Source organism: Pimephales promelas, chromosome 10, assembly GCF_988280905.1.
Source record: "Pimephales promelas chromosome 10, fPimPro1.hap1.1, whole genome shotgun sequence".
In the NCBI taxonomy this organism is placed as follows: domain Eukaryota; kingdom Metazoa; phylum Chordata; class Actinopteri; order Cypriniformes; family Leuciscidae; genus Pimephales; species Pimephales promelas.
Genome location: NC_142778.1, coordinates 27,766,292 through 27,787,577, shown reverse-complemented (window position 1 = coordinate 27,787,577; position 21,286 = coordinate 27,766,292). Strand labels below are relative to the sequence as shown.

Genomic DNA, 21,286 nt, shown 5'->3' with positions numbered 1-21,286 from the left:
ATGATAAATTGTAATAATCATGTCTAATGAAATCATAACGGGCAATGTTATGAAATAATGTGACAACTACATTTAACCCCTTAATGCCTGAATTTATAGCTGTATATAAAAAAAAATGTTTTATGTGTGTTTTTGGCTTTAAGTAGATGGTAAATAATGTTGAGATTATCAATTTCACTTTTGCACAACAAATAAATCGAAATTTTGGTATGTTTCAAATCTGCAACAGCGGGCATAATGGTCAATTTGGTATGTTGCAAATGTTCCTGACCGGAGTAATCCTCATGCGTAAACAGGAAATAAGTCCGTCACTTTGCGGTCCCACTAGAAACAAGTGCTTGTCGAAGGTCCTAGGTCCGTAGCGAATATGCACTAACCGGCATTGGGGGAATCCTGACGTTATCTCGGCTGGTTGACTGAGTCAAACGGTTTGTCGCATATTTGTGACAGTGATGTCGTCTGACATTTTGTAAGGTTTACATTACAATCGAAAAACACAAATGAAATTGAAACTAAATATTGGCACTTGTAAATATCCTTGAACTTTGGCGAGCAATGTGTCCAGCACTGATTGTGGATCAAACATGAATGATAACTCAAATTTAGTGGTTTATTTTATGGAGTGCTATTATTTTTTCAAGTGGCCAGGCTTAAGATTTTTGCTTCGGTGGATAATAAAATGGGAAATTGCCAAAAGGCTTATGTGGGGTGAGCCATATGTAATGATCAGAAAATTATAGACACATTTGAGGAACCACCCAGACACCATACCTTTGTAACAACATTTGTGTGCTAAACACCACTCACATTTGCATTAGAAAATTAAAAAAATCTAGTCAGTCTTCAGTCCTGGCATCATTACCAATATGTTAACCCTAGCCAGCTTATTTCAGGATGTTGAGTGGCACTATGGTGCAATTAGTCAAGGACAAGGAGAGCTGTGTTTCAGTCCTTGTGGTAGCATAGAGTTTCTGCTCCCTCTGTGGCCGTATAATATTTCCTTATAAATTATTGAAGTAGGCTGCATGTTGGTGAGTTTCCTTAGTTCCCATTGCATGCACTTCTACAGGAACTCTGGGTCGACAGAAGCAACAACAACAACTAAAACATTTTAAAACTGCACAAAATTTGCAGTTTGAAACTGGTTTCAGCATCCAGTCAGAACGATGACCCTAAGGGCCACCTCTCATGGAGAGCTCCAGAATATGACTTCAATGAAGACCTATGCTTCAGACAGCGGTATTTTTAAGTCCCTTTCTCACAGCAGCAACAACATGGGGGGACGATTCGAAAGCATTGAGGAGATTAAAGGAGTTTCGAAACCCACACACCCTCCTCGAAGACCTGTACGTGCAGTCCGACCCGTCAGTGCTCTGAGCGCCAGCGGATCCTTCCTGCAGATCAACCACCTGCAGGGAGAACTGGTGAGGAAGAGGAAGGTAGGTGCTGACATGATGGAGAACATTAGAGCAACATCCTGAGGGCACATTCTGAACATTAGGATGAATTTATACTGAATCAATAGAATTCTGTATTTGTGGTTTGACTTTTTTACTTATTCTGCCTAATGTTTCAGAACATTGTGAATGACGTACATGTGAAAATTAGCATGTAATTAAGTCATTTTCAGTGCCAGTAAAATGTAGGCCTACTTGTATTATCATGTTTAAGTTATGTTAAAGACTATATAATGTTTTTAAATACAATTAATTATATATACACACTCACCAAAAGGATTATTAGGAACAACATACTAAGACTGTTTGACCCCATTTCGCCTTCAGAACTGCCTTAATTCTACGTGGCATTGATTCAGCAAGGTGCTGAAAGCATTCTTTAGAAATGTTGGCCCATATTGATCGGATAGCATCTTGCAGTTGATGGAGATTTATGTGATGCACATCCAGGGCATGAAGCTCCCGTTCCACCACATCCCAAAGATGCTCTATTGGGTTGAGATCTGGTGACTGTGGGGGCCGTTTTAGTACAGTGAACTCATTGTCATGTTCAAGAAACCAATTTAAATGATTCGAGCTTTGTGATATGGTGCATTATCCTGCTGGAAGTAGCCATCAGTGGATGGGTACATGGTGGCCATAAAGGGATGGACATGGTCAGAAACAATGCTCTGGTAGGCAGTGGCACTTAAACAATGCCCAATTGGCACTAAGGGACCTAAAGTGTGCCAAGAAAACATCCTCCACACCATTACACCACCACCACCAGCCTACACAGTGGTAACAAGTCATGATGGATCCATGTTCTCATTCTGTAAACGCCAAATTCTGACTCTACCATCTGAATATCTCAACAGAAATTGAGACTTATCAGACCAGGCAACATTTTTCCAGTCTTCAACTGTCAAATTTTGGTGAGCTCTTGCAAATTGTAGCCTCTTTTTCCTATGTGTAGTGGAGATGAGTGGTACCCGGTGGGGTCTTCTGCTGTTGTAGCCCTACTAGCCCATCCGCCTCAAGATTGTGTGTGTTGTTGCTTCACAAATGCTTTGCTGCATACCTCGGTTGTAACGAGTGGTTATTTCAGTCAAAGTTGCTCTTCTATCAGCTTGAATCAGTCGGCCCATTCTCCTCTGACCTCTAGCATCAACAAGACATTTTCGCCCACAGGACTGCCACATACTGGATGTTTTTCCCTTTTCACACCATTCTTTGTAAACCCTAGAAATGGTTGTGCCTGAAAATCCCAGTAACTGAGCAGATTGTGAAATTCTCAGATCGGCTTGTCTGGCATCAACAACCAAGCCACGCTCAAAATTGCTTAAATCACCTTTCTTTCCCATTCTGACATTCAGTTTGGAGTTCAGGAGATTGTCTTGACCAGGACCACACCCCTAAATGCATTGAAGCAACTGCCATGTGATTGGTTGATTTAGATAATTGCATTAATGAGAAATTGAACAGGTGTGTGTGTGTGTAGTGTCCACAGACATATTAGCAGCAAAAGCTGTTAAATTAGTTATACTAGTAGCCCTCATTGTTGATGTATCTGTGTTCAGGAATGTGAGGACCTGAAAAAGGAGAACAAGTATCTGTCTAACGAAATTCACATGGAAAGGATCATGATGAGAACTGAGAGTGAGCTCACCATGCGAAACCTACGGAATCTTAACCAGGAACTCCAGTCCCAAGTTAAAGAGGTGCACATTAAACATCTTGAAATATAGAAGAACAAGAGAGAAAAAATAATAATACAAACTTTCTTTCCTCTGTTATAATAAGCTGAAACAGAAGCTCTATCTCAGCCAGCAGAGGGCGACACTGTGTTCCAGGGCAGCTGAGGATGCTGCTAGAGCTCGAGCCGAGGCAGACAAGAGCAAGGCACTGGCAGAGACCCGAGCACTGGACAGCAGGCAAGAAAAAGATCTTATACTAGCAGACAAAACACGGCTGGGCGAAGAACTACAGCTGCTGAAGAAAGAGGTATCATGAAAATATACACGGGATGCAAAATTACACTGGCTACTGAAATTAAACTAAATTTGCATTCTGTCATCCATAGCACAAAGATGTCCAGCTACTTTTAGCACAGGCTGAAAAGAATTACTTTGAGACCAAGCTTAAAGGAGCTAAACGCAAGTCTCTAAGTTTTTGCAGAACTACGCCCCCTCTGGCGACAAGCGAAACTGCAACCAGAGCTGTGCGCGTTCATGGAGGAACACACACACACATACGCACGTTTGCACGAGCTGTTCATAACCATAGACTGTTCATAACTAAGGAGCATCAGCCGCACACTGTGCGGCACACATCTTTTGTTACAGTCATAATGAGGTAATACAGTAATAAATCTGCAAGTCATTTAAAATATATGAAAGGAAAGGCATTCGAGTAAATTACACACTTGTGTAAGAGGGGGAAACGGGGGTAGTAGAAAACTTCGGTTTTTGTTTCCATCTATCTCCCTGTGCTTACTGTATCCACTTATGATTGAATTATTATGGAAACACGTTCAGTTATCACTTTGTATAGGTAATGACCCGTTTGAGCCATAGAGACGACCGGAGATCTCTCCGTTTGTTGAAAGCTTCCCGATGTTGACTCTCGTCTTATTCCGACGCATGGCACTGGACAGACAGAAGTTTTATTTTCTGTCTCACGTGGAGTTTGCGTTGGGGTTTGTAATGAGCTACAAGCCGGTCTCTTTCCGCGCCATATACAGATTTAATGAAGTGCACGTCACCGAAAGCAACAGATATGAGCTGGATTTTATTAATCATCGGCTAATTTCAAAATCAGCAAAGACAGCAATAAGAGAGATCGGCAACAGAACTGGTAAGATCATTTCATTTCTTTACTTTTAATGAAGATGGTAGTGTTAAGCGTCTGCGACTTACTTTCACTTTGATTTGCGATAGATTGCGGCGCTTGATGAAGGGGCTCAGCTCAGCTGCTCAGGTGATGCGCGTCGTCATATATGACTAAAATATCATGACATATAGCTTGGTTTCAACAACCAGATGCATTTACACTTGTCCAGTTTCGTCTGGAATGCGGCCCAGACCACGTCCTCAAGTGGTTTGAGCGATCGAATTCAAATCCGTCTCGAATGCGTTTCGGAGGGCATTTACACCCTGGTCTTTTCACGATCGAATAGCTATCCGATCACAGAAGACACATGAAGTGACCAGGTGTAAACAGCCCCTTTGAATCCATCGTCTACTTTTGTGGAAAGCTGACTAGAGTTGTGTCGCTCGAGTTGTCTTCTCTGATACGGAGAACGGCGGCGAACACGAACCTGCCAGACATAGCCAGGCGAGCGTGAACGCGCATGACGTCACGCCCAGTCTCAGATTCGAGCCCGAATCCCTCTTATATATTTCACTGTACAGGGTTATAGAGGCGATCGCAGTGATCAAAGAAGGGCTCATTCAGCCCATCAGGCGATTGTTTAAGCATGTATGGGTTAGAAAACGGCTATTTTTAACATGAAAAGTTGCGCAATGCACCTTTAAACTAGACAGGGTGTCAGGAGAAAAGCAGACTTTCCTGGAGGAGAACAGAATACTGGAAAATGAGAGGAACACTTTACGACACAAACTGAAAGAACTGACTGAGGAGAACGTGAAGATAATGGAAAAGTAAGCTCACAAGCATTTAGCAGTGTAATTTATCTTTTGCAATTTAAGCAAAATATCCTGGCTGGCATGCCAGAATTCAGGCCATTATAATGCTCATGATGCTATCCGTCTCCTCTGTAGGGAGGTGAACTCCAGACGCAGAGCTTTGGTTGCTGAAGAGCAGAATGAGAGGGCCAATAAAGCCCTGCAGCAAGCGGAGCAGGAAAGACATTTAGTTGAGCAGGAGAAACAGGATAGCACCAGGGAGTGTCTCAGCTGGAGAGAGAAACACCAGAGCCTGGCAGAAATCATCAGAGCCCAGGAAGAGCTAAAGTCCCTGAGGCAGACCAAAGCCGTAAGTCGCTAATTAAAGGGTCAATCCATGAGCGGTTCCTTTTGTATTTTATCATAAGTAAACAGAATTTTACTTGTATCTTTACTTTCATTACTCATCAAATGACTCTTTTGAATGTTCTTTGATGGTACTAATAACAAATACTCGCATCTCACTTCAGTGCCAAGCTAATATTAAGAGCTACTTCCTGTGTATGACTGAAAGCGACCAGAGGGTTAAGATCCTAAAAAATCAAGACGGCACACCAAGGAACTTCACGGTAGGAACTTTATTTTCAGCATTTTTAATAAAATAAACATTTTCTTATCATTAAATAAAATAAATAAATATGCCCCCAACAGGAAGGAGACCCTGTGTTTATCTCCACACCTGACCTGAACAGTGAGGATTCAGAGAGGTCAGGGAGGTAGGTATTTTCTATTCAATGCTAAATTAAGACAAATAAAATGTCTTGATTGTTAATTGTCTCATCCCTTCAGCAGAACAATGTATAGGGTGGCAGCGCCACGAGTTGGAAGAGACACTGGCCCACCCCACTTCAGTGAGCTGTCACCAATGACTGACTCCCACGATTCTGGATTTTTAAGGAGAAACAGGAAAGTGGAATATTTCTGGATCCCCACCGATGAGGAATAATTGCACTTAAAACACTTAAGCTGATCAAATTTTTCCTTTATTGTAAAATCAGCAATAGTGGTGAATGCAGCACTAAACAGCCTTACAATGACATGATCATAAGCCATTTCATTTGACAATTGGATCAGTTAACATGTTGGCAACTGTAAGTACAACAAGACGAACTGTAAAATACAATTAAACACCTGTCAATAAAAGGTTGTTGGAGAACCCCTTATTGACAAGGGCAAAAGCCTTTCCCCTTTAATGGACATTCAGGATTTTCATTTACGTTTAATGATCAATTAAAAGGCAGGTTCTAAATAATCCACCAGTTTGAGGGTTAAGATTGGAATAATTTGCAGCAGATCATTGGGACCTGAAGGGCAACATTACAGCCATCACACAGAACATCTCAGGTACTTTGTCAGACCACACTGCAGACAACATTAAGTAAGGCTGGGACAGCAGAGGCATGACAAATAGCTTGACTCTTCAAATGGAAAATACTTAAACTATTGCAAGCTGAGATATTAGGTAGTGTGTTGTGCAAAACTGAATGACTATGCAGTTGTTCTGGATCTTAATTCAAGGCTAAAATTGTCGACGTATCAGAAGCCTGTACTAAATAACTCTTATTCAGGAGGTAGAAGTGGAAACTGCTAAAAAGTTACAGTGATTACAGTTTTAGATGTTTAAATCATGCACGAGGGTTGAATAAAATATTGCAATCGACCCAGAATAACACTAAAAGTGTCTACAGCGTAACCTATGAAGACCTTTCAACTAGGATCTCATGATTAATGTTAATCAATCTCCCAGACAGACTGCAAAAAAAAAAAAAAAAATTTAAAAAAAAATCATTGGTTCTATATAGCGACTGCTCAACTTTTGCAGAGCCATCGAAAGGTTTCCTGTCCCGTTCCTGTCACCAGGCAGAACATGCAAGGAAAATTTTACTAACATTTTCTACCGAAAAAAAAAAAAAAAAACCCACGATAACAAGCCAGACACTGGTTAGGATACAAGCAAACAGAGACATTATGATATTGGTATTACTATGACTTTCATTTAATTCATGAGCCTAGCAGCAGTGTGATAAAGCTGTCTGAGTGTGAGCTACTGCAAAGAGTGTGGGAACCAAAGAGAAGACAGCAAGTCATGTAGCCAGAAATTAATATGTACTAGGAGAATTAGTCCCTCCTCAGTCGGCTTCCTCCTCTGACTCCTCTTCCTCAGCAGTCTCAAGCCAAGTCAGCCACTGGTTCACCTGAAATGAAAAAGATTTGTAAATGTACATGCTTGTACTGAAGAGAGATAGATAACCGTGTTAGAGAACACTGTTGAGTTTGCAGTAGTTAAATAAACACCTGGAATAAGGCTTTCCCTTTTCCAGGAAATTCTTGGGAAACGTCTTCTTTCCATGCGATGAAAGCTTCCTCCTCAATGATCTCCAGGTCATAAAAGTGGACAAAGTATCGAAGCAACATTCCTAAATTGCAATAAAAAAATAAAATAAAATAAGACCATCATAGCACAAATAAGAAAGTCATGTTTTATTGATCACAACGCAGTTTCTGTACCTTTTGGGAAAGCGTTGGAATTGCAGTGCACCTGCAGGGCGTACAGGGCACTGACCTGTAGGTCAGTGTGATCATGGAGGAACTTCTGCATGACTGGCTTGAAGGCGAGTAATAGCTGCTTTTCCAGGTCCAGCTGCTCTTTAGAAGGTGACGAAAGTTGCTCGTCACCTTCGGCCACACCAAGCTCAGCAAAGAAGTACTGCAGGAAACTGTTAAATGAAAAAAAAAAAGACCCGCAAGGCTTGTAAACTACAACATTAATAATAACAAAATCCAAGTTGCAGTTTGTAGATGAGAAGATACAGTGGGCTGTACCTGGTCATAAGTATGTTGACGAAGCCCTTGTCCGTGTGGAGTTTGAGAGAAATATTGTCTTTGATCCACTTGTAGATGGTCTGAGGGGAGGGGTCTGCCTTGATTTGTTTCAGCAGTTCCTTCTCCAGTTTTAGCAAGGGGAAGAGGAAACTCAGACCTTTTCCTTCAAGAACCTCCAGCATACGATCCTTATTCTGGTCAATTTCTAAAAAAAATTAAAAAAATCCACTAAATCAAATCATACTTAATATCAAAATATCTAACAAATAATATTTAAAAAAAAAGGCTTTCAGAGAAGAGTTCTCATGATACAGCAAAAAGCAAAGAAAAACAATTTTCACTAATAATAAAAAACAAAGAACTAAGTCAAGTTTTATAATAAAAACCTTTAAGTGTAGGAGGAGACTTACCAGGAAGCATCTTCTGCATGTTGACTTTGCTCTGCTGGAAGAGATCCGTGAGCCACTCGCGGTCCTTGAGTTTGGAAGCTTGCTGAAGGCATAGCAGGAAAAGAGGAAAGTGGTTGCCATTCTCCAGTGGATGAGCCAGTTCTGCCACACTGACCAGCTCAGAGATGATGGCTCGCGCAGCAAACTGGGCTAGGTATGACTTTACCAGAGGAATGTCCACCTCAATCTTAGGGCACTGATCCAAGACATTCAGCAGAGCCTGATGACAAAGCACAATTACTGGAATTAACAGTGAAATGCTAAATGCTATCCTTATAATTGCCTACAAAAAAGAAGAAAAAAAAAATTAAACAAACAAAAAAGCAAGGTAACTTACACACATGAAGTTTTCCCCAGTGATGAAGCCCTCTGTACGCAGCGTATTGATAAGAGTGCTAGCTTGTTCTCTGTCTTCATCAGTTCTTTCCAGAGAACAGAGGATGATCTTACTCAACATCTCTGGCAGAAAATGTTTGGGAGCTTTCATTTCTCTCACACCAATGACAGCATCCTCCATGTTCTTGCTGTTCAGATACTCAGTCACAATGTTCTCCTGTTGTAAACAAAATCAGTGAACCAATAGAAAATCCTCCAATCTGTGATAAATACTTTGAACATAAGAGTAATACAACAAAGATACCCACAGTAGTTTTCAGCAGCTCTTCCTTAGTAGGTGCTGGTTTCTTAGTAGTCTTCTGAGGTTTCTCCTGGATCAGAGGTGGGTTGGATTTCAGACCAAGTTGAGGAGGCTAAAAAGAACACATGAAAAATGAGCAACACACTGGCAAGATAAGATTAAAACCTTACAATAGCAATGAATTGCTCCCATATGTAATCAGTTGTAAGCTTGGAGAGATTTATACCTGTCCAAGTGGTGGAGTCTGTGTCCGTGGAGGCTGAGCACTGGGAGGAATCATGGTGGGAATCTGGGGTTGCAGTTTTGGCACTTGGTTTTTATTTAAAAGGAAAGACTGAGCAGGTCTAAGGCTGATCTGTAAGAATGGATCATGAAAAGAACAAAACAATGTTAGGTTAACTACAAAGATTCAAATTTTTAAGACCAATGTAGCAATTCACACCCTCATATCTCATAATCGCAGTCAGCGGACTGGGTAGGAGTTCAAGAATGAGGGATAGTAGAGAAGCAAAAGGAGGAGATAAAGAAAAGGAAGAAACAGAACAGACAAAGAAAGAAAGAAAACTACTATCCAGTTGAGTCCCTCAGAATAACGCGTCTTTTTATAATCACAGGGTGCGAGAAGTTTTGGTTTTACTCAGTAATTAGTGTCTCCGGTTACCTCATCTGCATTGAGCTGCCCCTTCTTGAAGCGTGGAGGCATGTCTTTAGATTGAGCTTGCTGCTGGTTCGAATGGTTCTGGTTTTGATTGTGAAAATGCTGATTCTGTCCCTTAGGATATACAGTTATTTAGCAATCTCATAAACTGCTTTGAAAAAGGCAAATTATTGCTGAAAAAATGTTTATGCTTACCTGGTTAGACTTGATGAAAGGCTTCATACCCAAGTCAAACTGTGACTGTGGTTGGGAGGTCATATGTCCACTGTGGCCATTGAAAAGAGGATTTGTACGATGACGTCCTAGGGTGGGGGAAAATCTGTCCTGAATCACACCTGGACCAGTTCCTATGCCAATACCTGCACATATAAACGCAGTTAATATGAAAACATAGCATTTACCTAAAGACAGTTGATCAATACAATTCACAGGTTCTTAACTCACCTGGAATCTGCCCAAACATATCAGCCAATCCTCCGAGAGTTTCTCTATCCAGTTTCATCCTGTTCGGCATGAAGGGGCCTTCTAGGAAGAAGTCCATTCTCATTCCCTGGTTCATGGGTGGAATAAAAACACCCAAATCCTTTACAAAAGAAAAAAAAAACTTTTAATAACCAGCACTATATAAACTCGCATCAGTTTATAATATCAGTCAATGACAGCCTTAGCCTAAAAATAATATTTGACAGTATTTACTTTGTAAAAAAACACCACTGACTCACCTTCACTGCATCTTGACGAATCTGGTTAATCGTCTTTGGTCCATTGTCGATGAAAGCTTTGCGAGGAACCCAATTGTTCTCTCTCAGCTCCACAGTGTCCTGCAGTAGGAAACGAATCCTTGCAGGCAAATCCTTGTTGTTCATTAAGGATCGCATACGGCCAAAGTACTGATCCATTAAAGACTGTGGGAAAGGCAACAATAAATGGAGTAATATTACTAATTACAATCATGCTACTCAATGGCTATTTGTTATCCTCTTAAAACTGCTTAGATTTGTATTTTTTATTTATTTTTAACTCTTAAAGTGCTTCAAACCTGCTTCCAAAAAGTTACAATGCCATTATTCCAATCAGTCATGGTTTGGCTCTTTCCAATGTAAGGCCAATTTCAAGAAAACTGACCAATTTTAGAAACACAGTGAAATTAAGCAGTCTATTTTAGAAAGAACAGGAAATCTGCCACAATTGTTTTATGGTTGAAACTAGGGGTGGACGATATGCCATAAATATCAAAGCATATTTTTTTTTCCCTGGAAAAACCACTACTCACGATTTTATCACGGTTCTTTTTCATATTGGTTTTACTATTTTGCTAGTGAGCATTGCAGCAAAACTAATGTCCCTATATTTAAAACAAAGCCTTACAAGGTAACAAAATATAAAATAATTTTCTTTGTTATTAAAAATTAAGAACAAAGATAGACATCACACATACACACCTTAATAAACAAAATGAAATTAATGCTTAATTATTTCATCTACAGCAGGTGCCTTTAACGGTAGCATTGAAGTAATTAAATGCACAAATATGAAAATAAAATAAGACTTCACTGTATGAATTAATACATTTATTTTTGGGTAAATTATCCCTTTCAGGACAAGCATTAGAATGTTTACTATTAGGCTACTGTCTCTTTAGTTCACCCAAAAATTGAAATTCTGTCAGTAATTACTCACCCTCATGTTGTTCCAACCCCGTAAGACTTTTGTTCATCTTTGGAACACAAATTAAGATATTTTTTATTAAATCTGAGAGCTGGATCAGTCCTCCATAGGCTTCTTAAGGGATCGAAACTGGTCGAAAAGTTATGAAAGACATTGTTAAATTAGTCAAAGTGACAACAGTGGCTCGTCACACACATCACCAGTATTGTCAGATAGTGAGCCTATGTGTGACGTGCAACCACATAGTTTACCTACGTGAAATCTCAAGGCCCAAAGAGAAGGAAATGAATAGTTGAATAAAGTCATTATTTTTGTTTGTTTTTTTTGCTCACAAAGTATTCTCGTCTCTTGATAAACTTAAGATTGAGCCACTGTGATCGGACTATTTTAACAATGTCTTTCATGACTTTTTGGGACGGTTTTGATCACTTAAGAAGCCTAAGGAGGAGTGATCCAGCTCACAGATTTATTCAAAAATATCTTAATTTGTGTTCCAATGATGAACGAAAGCCTTACGGGGTTGGAACAACATGAGGGTGAGTAATTGCTGACAGAATTTTCATTTTTGGGTGAACTAACCCTTTAAATGTATTTGGGCCAGATGGTACCTTGGCTTTTTCATGGTCGAGTCTGGGCCCCACAGTCCTCATTATCTGGCAGAGACACTCCAGATCCTCTCCCATGTCCTTGAGCTGGACCCTCTTCTTTTTCTCCAAAAGCTGCAAAAAGTGTAGAGAATGACACATCAAAATAACTGACCCACCATGAACCAAAGAACAAAATGGAGTGGAACTAAATGAGTGGGATATGTTGAGTGAAATTGAGTAGGATACATACTGTTTTGATGCACTTATGAAGGATAGATTCATGGATGAGGTCAAGTTTTCCGAGTTCTCCGATGAATTTAATATTGCCAAGCATCTTGATCTTGGCAATGGCACGCTGCTCCTCCTCCTCAGAGGTGAGAGGGTTGTCTTGTTTGTCATAGACTTAATGCAGAGACATTTAAATATTAGAAACCTGCCAAAGAGCATAATGCCTTGCAACAAAACAAAACAGTGTATGTTTGTGTGTTGAAATGGGTTTGGCGGCGGAGAAGTGACTCACTGTCAACATTTTTGGCGCGGTTCTCAAATTCATCTTGAAGCTTGGAAATTAGAAGTCTTCTGAAAGTCTGCAGGGAAATACACAATTATGGTGCACAATGAGAAAGTAAAACTAAAGCAGTAACCAATCACTTGTTTGGAAATGAACAGCTCAACAAACCCTTAAGAAACACAGATATGACATTCAATTTATAAATGACATTTAGGAACTCACTGTGCTTTGCTTTTGCGATGACTGGATTTCAGGTGTTGGGCCATCAAAGTTTGGTGCATCCTCTGCCAAACGCAGACATAGCTGAGCATAGAGTGAGCTGTATTTGGGCTCTTCTAGGGCTTTGTCTACGATCTATGGGAAACAACAATCATTATGTGGCCACAGGTATTTCAGTATTGTTTAGAATGTTTAGCTATATGTATAGCTTAATTTCATTCTGTAGAATCACTTAGTCAAGATGGTTTTTGAGTTTCAAACACATAAGAAGCTCTGTTGCTCTTTAAAAGGTAGTAATCTGGCTTAGAACTAATATGTAAGAGCAGGGTTGTATGATAGTCAAAATATTTGTATTATAATAACTAACGCAATGAATCAGTCGATTACATGAGCAAAACCCATAACCAACACTATCATTAAAAAGTTAGAGGTCAGTAAGATTTCTTTTTGAGAAATTAATTTCCGCTGTTGTTTTGAAATTTAAAGAATCCTTAAGTCGAAATGTCTGTACAACCACACATACACAAAAAAAGATTAGAATGATTTATAAAGAATCATTTGGCACTGAAGACTATTGTAATAATACTAAAAATTCAGCTTCGCCAATACAAGAATAATTACATTTGAAAATATATTAAATTAGAAAAGAGACATTTTAAAAACCAGCTTACCAGCAAGATGATTCCTTTGAGGACAAGTTTAGAGTCTACGCCCACATTGAGAAGCTCAAGGCATAGCTTGTCAAACTTTTCAGGGGTCAGCTTATTAAGTATGCTGCAAGAGAAAAGCAACAGCAAAGAATAAACATTTTGTACCAGTTTCAACAAAGACCACAGTTTACCACATGTAAAGATTCGTGCTTATCTGAGATTGAGAGCATCAGCTGACACAACCACAATAACATGCTCAAAAGGCCAAGAGCACAACGAACAAAGGAGCTCAAAAACAGAGGCTTCTTTAAGCTCATCACTGCTGAATTGAATATTCTGAATCAATATGCACCAATACTACATTTTCTACATAATCCAATCATTGGTTAACATGTATTCATTTCTTCAACTAGCCATTTTTTTCTGCCAGAAATTAATACATTGTTAGCTAACTGCACAATTTGAATAGTACATTTCTAAAATACATAATTTGGACACAATCACCTCTAATAAAAGATCATTGATCACCCATGCATTTTCTGTAAAGCTGCTTTGAAACGATGTGTACTGTAAAAAGCACTTTACAAATAAATGTAAACTACATTTTTTTTTTTTATATTCATGCTCCTTACCCTCTCACTTTCCTAAATATTCCATCGTGATGTTCTTTTTCATTGGAGGAGTTGACATTGGAGGAATTGACATCTCGTCTAGTGCTTCGTGAAGGAACCCATCTCTGAACGCTAAGCCCTGGGGTTTTCCCCAGGTACTCGCTAAAGACAAGCAAAGCAATTAGTCTCTAAAGCATGTTACAAAGATGGAATGTTCTTGACTTTAGCATGGCATACCTGTTGCCGACAGTCTTGGGATAGTGCTGAGGTGCACCCCTACCTCCTCCTCCGCCCGAAGAAGCACTAAAACAAAAGTAATATTAGATTAAACAACTTCAAAATGCTTTTCACACAAGCACCACAAACCAATACTTAACTGGCTTACAGTTATCCAATTTCTTGTGGTGTGGAAACCATTTTAAATAGCAAAGCAGAAGACAAAGAAACTAGTGGACCAGTTAATACACCTTATGACTTTTTATCTTTAACGTGGTAAGAACCCCAATATCGGAGTGACTCTCCCATCTTGGTCAATTATTTCATTCTTCAATTAAAAATTCAGGCAAATGCTTTACCCCTCTGTCATGAGTTAAGTTAAATCGACTGAATTGTCCACTTGCTCAAGGCGATTGGTGCGGCGTCAATGCAGATGTTCGGGTCTAAAACGCAACTGAACCAGTGTGCGATAGAGAAAAATGCCAGTCATTACACAATGTTCATGGGTGTTTAATCTGAGTAGATCTATACATATCATTTTGACCCGAAAAGCTTGTGAAATTAAACATTTTGCAGAAAAGAAAAAAAAAAAGATTTAAACATAACCAGGGCAACAAATGCCTATATTTTTAGGTAATAACTAACCTATGTTTTGTTTCTATAGATGTTAAGAAAGACTGTTAGCCAAATCCTGGCCAGTGCTTGATGTTTGATCTCACCTGAAACGAGAAGCACCCCCTTCTGCAATCACACTCTCCACTTTGGCGGCTTGACAACGAAGAATCTTCAAAAAAATTATAATCAAAGGGCGGGATGGGAAAATCCGAACTGTATGAGAGAGAAAGACAGTCAAGAAAACGTGAGAAAACACAACATAACAGATTAAGAAATGATTGCGTATTATAAACACACAGGAGGAGGTAAGTTACTAACGTTAGTCTGGTCAAATATTACTGATTTCCTCTTCCTTAAAATGAAAAGGCCTGACGTTACATCAGAGATTGAGGTTTAACTGTTAGCAAACATTTTATAATAACGTTGCGAATATTTGGTCGGAAACAAAATGGTTTTCTACCTTCCATAGCAAAAGATGCGAGACATTTAGCTTGATAACACAGTAACGAAGGTAACAAAGAAAAAAAAACAGAAAAAAATGAAAATAACGACATTTAGTTTTCATTATTTTGAAAGCATGAAATATGACCGAATCACACGTTAACAATAAAACGTAAACATATAACGTTAACGTTATATCAACATATATTTGGCGTAATGGCTAGCTTGCATGCTATCTTTGGTCACGTGGCATTTTAAAGATTTAGGACAAGGAAAGAAGCCAAAATTAGACATATATATTAATATGTCGGACGACTGACACGTATTTTAATATTTTACATGAACAGTAATACATACAGGAACGCTCTCAGGTGTTTGTTCTATAACGACGCCATTTTCTGCATTCACGCTCTCACACGAGCAGCCATTTTATCTTACGTTTTAGCAGCTATACAAAAGAACTTACCTTTACTAAGTCAACCTCAGTTTGGATTTTGGTTTCGTTCTTCTAAAAGAAAGAGAAAAGGATAAAAAATAAAAACAGATGTGTTGGGAGAATTGGGACGGTAACCGGTCAGGCACGATTGCAGCTCACTCTGGGTTGGAAATGCTATTGCGCGAGCCTCCTCCTGACTGACTGCTTGACGTCACTCGGGAACTTGATTTGTATTCGTCAGGACTAAGTTGTCAGTATTTTTCCGTTATTAACCACATACATAGAGAGAGACCTATGGTCTCCTAAATATTCAGTTACATTGTTGTTCATTTTAGAATATTTGATTTGATTATAAACAAAACGGTTGGTCTTGTCCATAAAACTATAGGCTATTTTGGTTTACTCCTGGGGCCATTTGTACTGCCATTTGTTAAGACTGTCTTAAAAACTAGTATGAACAGCTACCAGATAGTTAGGGGTAATCTTGCTGTTGGGTATCAAGTAACAACAAAAGTTATGAACAAAAAAAATGCTGACTAATTTGTAAGATTGATTGATTGATTGATTCCTTTATTGTCATTGTACTTGCATACAATGAAAATTTTAATACACAGTAAAGAGTAGTTAGTTCATATTGCAAGTTGCCCGTTATAATAAAGTGCTTAGTGCTATCCACTTAATTGTGTGACATATAACATGTCAGAAGAGTCTTGTGGTAATGACATACCTAATGACTAGTCGTAGTGGCGATTAACATCCAATGTCACAATGGTACATCTGGTTTGTGTCAGTGGATAGTGGAATGTCACAACAAGTGACATGTGTTGATATGGTAGCATTTAGGCCTACCACTGACACTAATTCAGAGGATGCGTTCTTTGAGTACTTCAACTTGGACTTCAGAGGTGGAATCCTTTGAAGGCCGGCCCTAGCTGCCGTTGATGAGTGGCAGCAACGTTTGTACTAGACTTTTTTGAAAGTTATATTTAACCGTCTGAAAATATATATATAATAAAGAGTATAAACTTACGATCTATCTGTTGTATCCTTCATTTTACGGGAAACAAAGGCATATGGAGGCCACATTTAAAGGGACACTTCACCCATTTGCATTAAGCTTTGTATCTTTAGAAACCCAGTCATATTTTTGAATGGTCATGTTTTATTCCCTTATTTTCCCCTGAGATGGGAGAAATAAGGATTTTAAGTGTTTTACTTCCTGCTTATTATGACGTAAAAATCGCCATTTTGCGTCATAATAAGGCGTAAAAAAAAAAATTGTTTGTTTCCGGTTTCCGACCGACCCTGTCAATTTATGTGCGACCCAAAATTATTTTATGAGCTTGGGGAAGAAATTATAAAAATTAAATAAATACACAAATAAAAAACTCTGAGGCGAACTATTAATTTACGTTTTTGTACAGCTCCGTCTTTTTATAGCACGCGATGTAAGATGCATCTTGTCCTCCAGCAATCTATTAACAAACGAGGCAGATATCGTTCGTCAAACTGAACTATAATACATATTATACAAGTATTTTTTTGTAATTTATGATATTTTTATTCATATTCGCACACATACAAATACATGCATTCATAGGCATGCACACACCACATACTACCTCCATCCGCCTAGTTTTATTAAAAAATCATCCTATCATGATCCAATCATGATCCCAATCCCATCTTCTGCTGTCTAGCACTTCTTTCGCCATGTATTTGTTCGTTTCTTTCATTATTTTATGCAATCCAAAACACTCTAACCTGCCGCGGTTCGTATCTCTAGAGCCCGTCTAACTTGTCCGCTTTTCCGGGACAAATGGATTTTTGAAGGACAAGTAAAAGAGAATTTTACTCGCCCCAACGGACAAGTAGCCTGATTAGAACACCAATAACAAACAAAAAAATAACTAGGGAATCACTAAACCGAGAGAATGATTCTGATTTTATTACATTTATTGCAAGTTGCGATCGATTGTGGATAATAAATGTAGCAGGCCTACTGTATTACTGATGGTAAGGTTGCGCTGTTGACGCTCGCGCAGAGAAATCTACACACATGAGCGGAGCACGCACACACACACAGTTAACAACATACTCTGCCTATAAAAAATCTAAATGTGGAGTTTTTATATTTTAACATATGTTAAGCACTAAGCAGCCTCAATTATTTTTCCTGAATACCATCGCGATTGAGAAAGTGACACTGATTTTCTACAACAGTTCAATAAACAGTTAAGATTAAGTCACTTACTGTTTATAAGCAATATTGGGTGTTTTTGTTCCATTTCAGCAGCGAAAATAGTTCCAAAGAAAAGTCACAGCAGAACCACGACGCATCTCACAGGAACTCATCCTGTTTTCATTACTGAATGATTCAGCATTTTGAACGAATCGGTTGAGTCAAGGATTCAATGACCCATTCATAAACATCAACATCTGTCTCATTCTTGAATGAATGAACCGTTTGAACGAATCGTTTGAATTAATGAATCAATAACTCACTCATTTATACGGCCGCCTGCCGCCACCTATTGGCAGTTTAGTGTTATGTTTATAAGTAGTCTAGTATAATTCTTTCCAATATTTCTTATTTGCACATTTAAATCAATTTCATAACATTATTTTATGAAATTGTAATTTTTCAGTGTAAATGGTTTAATTTCATCAGCCCTACCTAGGGTAACAGTATGCTTCATCTTTTATTTTAAATTCCTAAATTTGATCAATAAATTCAATTATTTAGAATAATAAGACACTATAGTATAGGGCATTTAATAATATTGGTGGAGGCGATGCCCTTAAAGGTGCAGATATTACAATTTGCCTTTTTAAATATCAAAGCTGATTGAACACTGATAAGAATATTGCTTCAGAATAAAAAATAAATAAATTTTAAAAATCCGGACAAGCAACTTTTTTACTCGGACAAGTGATTGACAGATTTACTTACTTGTCCGGAGGACAAGCACGTGAAAAGGCTTAAGGGGATAGTTCACTTTGAAATTAATTTTTGATATGTTTTAGCTTAACTCAAGGGCATCCAAGATGTAGGTGTCTTTGTTTCCACAGTAGTTTCAATTTTGATATTTTTAGGTTTGACTATCCCTTTAATGTCGAGCCCTGAATAATTTCCTACCCATCCCTTGCTGCCACTGAAAAAAAAAAAAAAAAAAAAAAAAAAAATTCCCTACCGACCCATGACCTCAACTGACAACCAACCGGAACCAAACTTTTTTTTTTTTTAGGCCTGCAGTCACATTTCATTGAAACGTCTAGAGACTACAAACTTTAGCTCCTCATTATTCCAGTGTGTGGGATTACAGATCAGTGGGTGGGACTTCACTTTCAGATGAATCAATATATCAGCCATCTTGTTTGGAAGCTAAGCTAACAAGCACTGTGGAGATAGTAAGTTATGACAATGATGGAAGAAACTAAACATGATATGGAAGAAGAGGATTTTGAAATTCTGTTGCTTGAATCCGATGTTTGTGGCTATCTTCACGAGCCACAGTATAGTGAGCAGCTGAGGCCGATGGCAGAACAGGAGGCGGCTGCTGCGGACAAGGAGCCCGGACTGGCTCGAGCTGAGGCGGACTGCTGGTGCCTGTGTTCTCTCAGACACAGATAGAGTCCGTCTGTTGCAGAGACTTTCAACGATGGCAATTTCTCCTGGACGAAATCTCTGAATCAGAGATGAGCACACGGACGTTGTGTTGTGACGTGAATCTCGCCTGACTGAACATCCAGGTACCATGCAGTTATTCACCATATAGAAATAAATATAAACGAGGAGTAATTCACTAATGAGTTTGCCAATGTAATGTTAACGGGGTTTGTTGTTGTGGGAAGAAGGAGGCGGGAACCGGCGAACATTGAAACATTTTATTAATAAAATAAACAAATACAAAACGAAAGTATAAGCCAGCAGTCCCTCATTGACGACTGCTGTAACGTTACACACAACTCTGGTGACAGCTAACGTTAGCCTTGTAGACGGAAGAGTGATTTCTCTGATGTGTGCGCAGTTCTGGATTAGTGGGTGTGGCTTGCGGAACTGTCCATCGTGTTGCATTGTGGGAGTTGTCTTACATACAAATGCCCCCTTCAGTTATTTTCTGTCTTTTCTCAGTCAAGAGGGCACCAAATTCAAAAATTATTTTACATTTCGACTACATATATGATCCACTTTCAATAAAGATTAATGTTAAAATGGGTGAAATGCTCCTTTAAATTGGGGCACACAATCAGCTTTCAAAGGATGCAGCCTTTGGGATGCAGCTTGTGGCGTGGAACATGTCGCCGTATGTTGTTACACCTCCAGTAGTGACTGACAGGTGAGCTGAGCAGCTGTACTGATGTAATTGTGACACAAAGTCCTCAATAAATAGCCTATTTTAGTGATATTTTTAAATTACACAATTAAATGTATGTTAACTTAAACATATTTGTATATTTATTGAAATGTGGCACTGGATGTTATAATGCCAATGTTGTTGATCACGCAAACTGCCCATAGGAAACGCAAGAAATACATCATAAGTCATGCATACTGCATTAACAGTCACATCCATCCTGTAAACCAAACCAAAACTTACCAAAACTTAAGACAGTTGAGGAACATCTATGGTGTATTAGTCGGACATTGATCAAAATAGTTAGTATCATTTAAATAATATACTATTTATTTCAAGTAACAAAAAGGTTGAATATTCAAGTGTTCTTCATTTTGAACTAAACAAATCTCTGCACATTTAATATAAAGCTTTTTATTTTCAACAATATGAATTTTAAAAGGTAATAGCAAATATATAATAGAATAGATTTAGATTGTAGTTATTTATTTGGATGTATTTAGTAATACAATTTATAAATGACACAATTATGATTTATTTTTTTCTGTCAGAAAAAAAATCATTCTTCTATGCAACAGGCAAGAAGAAGGGTGCATGAATTAACTCCTCCAATGATAAAAGTGAGAACGAATTTGACATTAAAGCATGAGAATGCCACAGATTTGAGTTTCTTTTGACTGCAGATAAGAGGAAAAAATGGATATCGGAAAACTAGGCTTGAGCATGTGAGTGTTTAGTGGATTCAAGACAGAAATTGCCCATTATCTTTAAAGAGTACAAAGCCAGCAGCGTTAATCAAAAGGTAAAGCTTGTATTACAAAGTGTGACTGAAACCCAGGAAGGAAGATAAGAAACAGGTGCACTGATCAGGAGCACTTGGACAGAAATGCATACAGGCTTGAAATAGACAACATAGAGAGGTGAGTATCCTGGCTGTGATGGAATAGCTGGATCAAGAGCAACAGTTACATCTTTGCATCACATTAAACATGGAGTTTTGTAAGATGCCATGGGTGGAAATGATAACTTGGACCTATGCTCATGGTTTGTAACATACACATATCATAAGACTTTTTTTTTTTCATTTGTAAGTGAATGTTTCTTCACTTTAAATACTGTATAGGCTAAGACAATTAGTACTTTTAAGAACCGTTTTATAAATAGCTATGTATAAATTATTTTGATTCACCCAATTGTAGTGTCTCGGGGTTCAAAGAGCATTTAGTGTAGAAGGGAAATGTATTTCTTTTTTCTTTTGTAGTCCAAAGCTTTTGTGGCAAAAATC

The 21,286-nt window shown here is 38.5% G+C and overlaps 2 protein-coding genes and 1 non-coding gene across 5 annotated transcripts; 1 reads left to right on the top strand and 2 right to left on the bottom strand.

Annotated features, from left to right (window-relative positions):
• The first annotated feature begins 1,053 nt into the window (after window positions 1–1,053).
• Window positions 1,054–6,366, top strand: LOC120493618 (uncharacterized). 2 transcript variants are annotated; one of them, XM_039692323.2, is made up of 9 exons: window positions 1,054–1,439; window positions 3,017–3,157; window positions 3,240–3,440; window positions 3,520–3,582; window positions 4,974–5,098; window positions 5,219–5,432; window positions 5,593–5,691; window positions 5,774–5,838; window positions 5,915–6,366. In XM_039692323.2, the coding sequence occupies exons 1-9, from the start codon at window positions 1,167–1,169 to the stop codon at window positions 6,066–6,068; spliced, it is 1,335 nt and encodes a 444-aa protein (XP_039548257.1). In that variant the 5' UTR covers window positions 1,054–1,166; the 3' UTR covers window positions 6,069–6,366. The 2 variants fall into 2 exon arrangements, with proteins under 2 accessions (XP_039548257.1, XP_039548256.1); XM_039692322.2 differs by having other exon boundaries at window positions 1,056–1,439; window positions 5,912–6,366.
• On the bottom strand, window positions 6,089–15,850 carry eif4g2b (eukaryotic translation initiation factor 4, gamma 2b). 2 transcript variants are annotated; one of them, XM_039692321.2, is made up of 21 exons: window positions 15,674–15,850; window positions 14,871–14,979; window positions 14,173–14,238; window positions 13,957–14,097; window positions 13,346–13,448; window positions 12,678–12,809; window positions 12,465–12,531; window positions 12,195–12,346; window positions 11,966–12,076; window positions 10,412–10,594; window positions 10,134–10,272; window positions 9,885–10,048; window positions 9,693–9,803; window positions 9,258–9,386; window positions 9,039–9,143; window positions 8,732–8,947; window positions 8,356–8,614; window positions 7,946–8,150; window positions 7,631–7,839; window positions 7,418–7,539; window positions 6,089–7,317 (listed from the first exon to the last, which is right to left on the bottom strand). In XM_039692321.2, the coding sequence occupies exons 8-21, from the start codon at window positions 12,276–12,278 to the stop codon at window positions 7,252–7,254; spliced, it is 2,103 nt and encodes a 700-aa protein (XP_039548255.1). In that variant the 5' UTR covers window positions 12,279–12,346; window positions 12,465–12,531; window positions 12,678–12,809; window positions 13,346–13,448; window positions 13,957–14,097; window positions 14,173–14,238; window positions 14,871–14,979; window positions 15,674–15,850; the 3' UTR covers window positions 6,089–7,251. The 2 variants fall into 2 exon arrangements, with proteins under 2 accessions (XP_039548255.1, XP_088972523.1); XM_089116397.1 differs by lacking the exons at window positions 14,871–14,979; window positions 15,674–15,850 and adding an exon at window positions 14,511–14,536.
• LOC120494329 (small nucleolar RNA SNORD97) lies at window positions 9,470–9,650 on the bottom strand. The gene has a single exon (XR_005625846.2). It is a non-coding gene; the product is annotated as a small nucleolar RNA SNORD97 (small nucleolar RNA).
• Window positions 15,851–21,286: the final 5,436 nt, after the last annotated feature.

Bases quoted from the DNA above. Each gene is read 5' to 3' on its own strand.
- LOC120493618 (XM_039692322.2), top strand. From the start codon at position 1,167: ATGACCCTAAGGGCCACCTCTCATGGAGAGCTCCAGAATATGACTTCA. The intron at 3,441-3,519 runs GTATCATGAAAA...TGTCATCCATAG, and splicing joins TACAGCTGCTGAAGAAAGAG to CACAAAGATGTCCAGCTACT. The intron at 5,692-5,773 runs GTAGGAACTTTA...TGCCCCCAACAG, and splicing joins GCACACCAAGGAACTTCACG to GAAGGAGACCCTGTGTTTAT.
- eif4g2b (XM_089116397.1), bottom strand. The intron at 13,449-13,956 runs GTAAGGAGCATG...TTTCTCTTGCAG, and splicing joins ATATTTAGGAAAGTGAGAGG to CATACTTAATAAGCTGACCC. The intron at 9,387-9,692 runs GTAACCGGAGAC...CCATTCTTACAG, and splicing joins GGCAGCTCAATGCAGATGAG to ATCAGCCTTAGACCTGCTCA.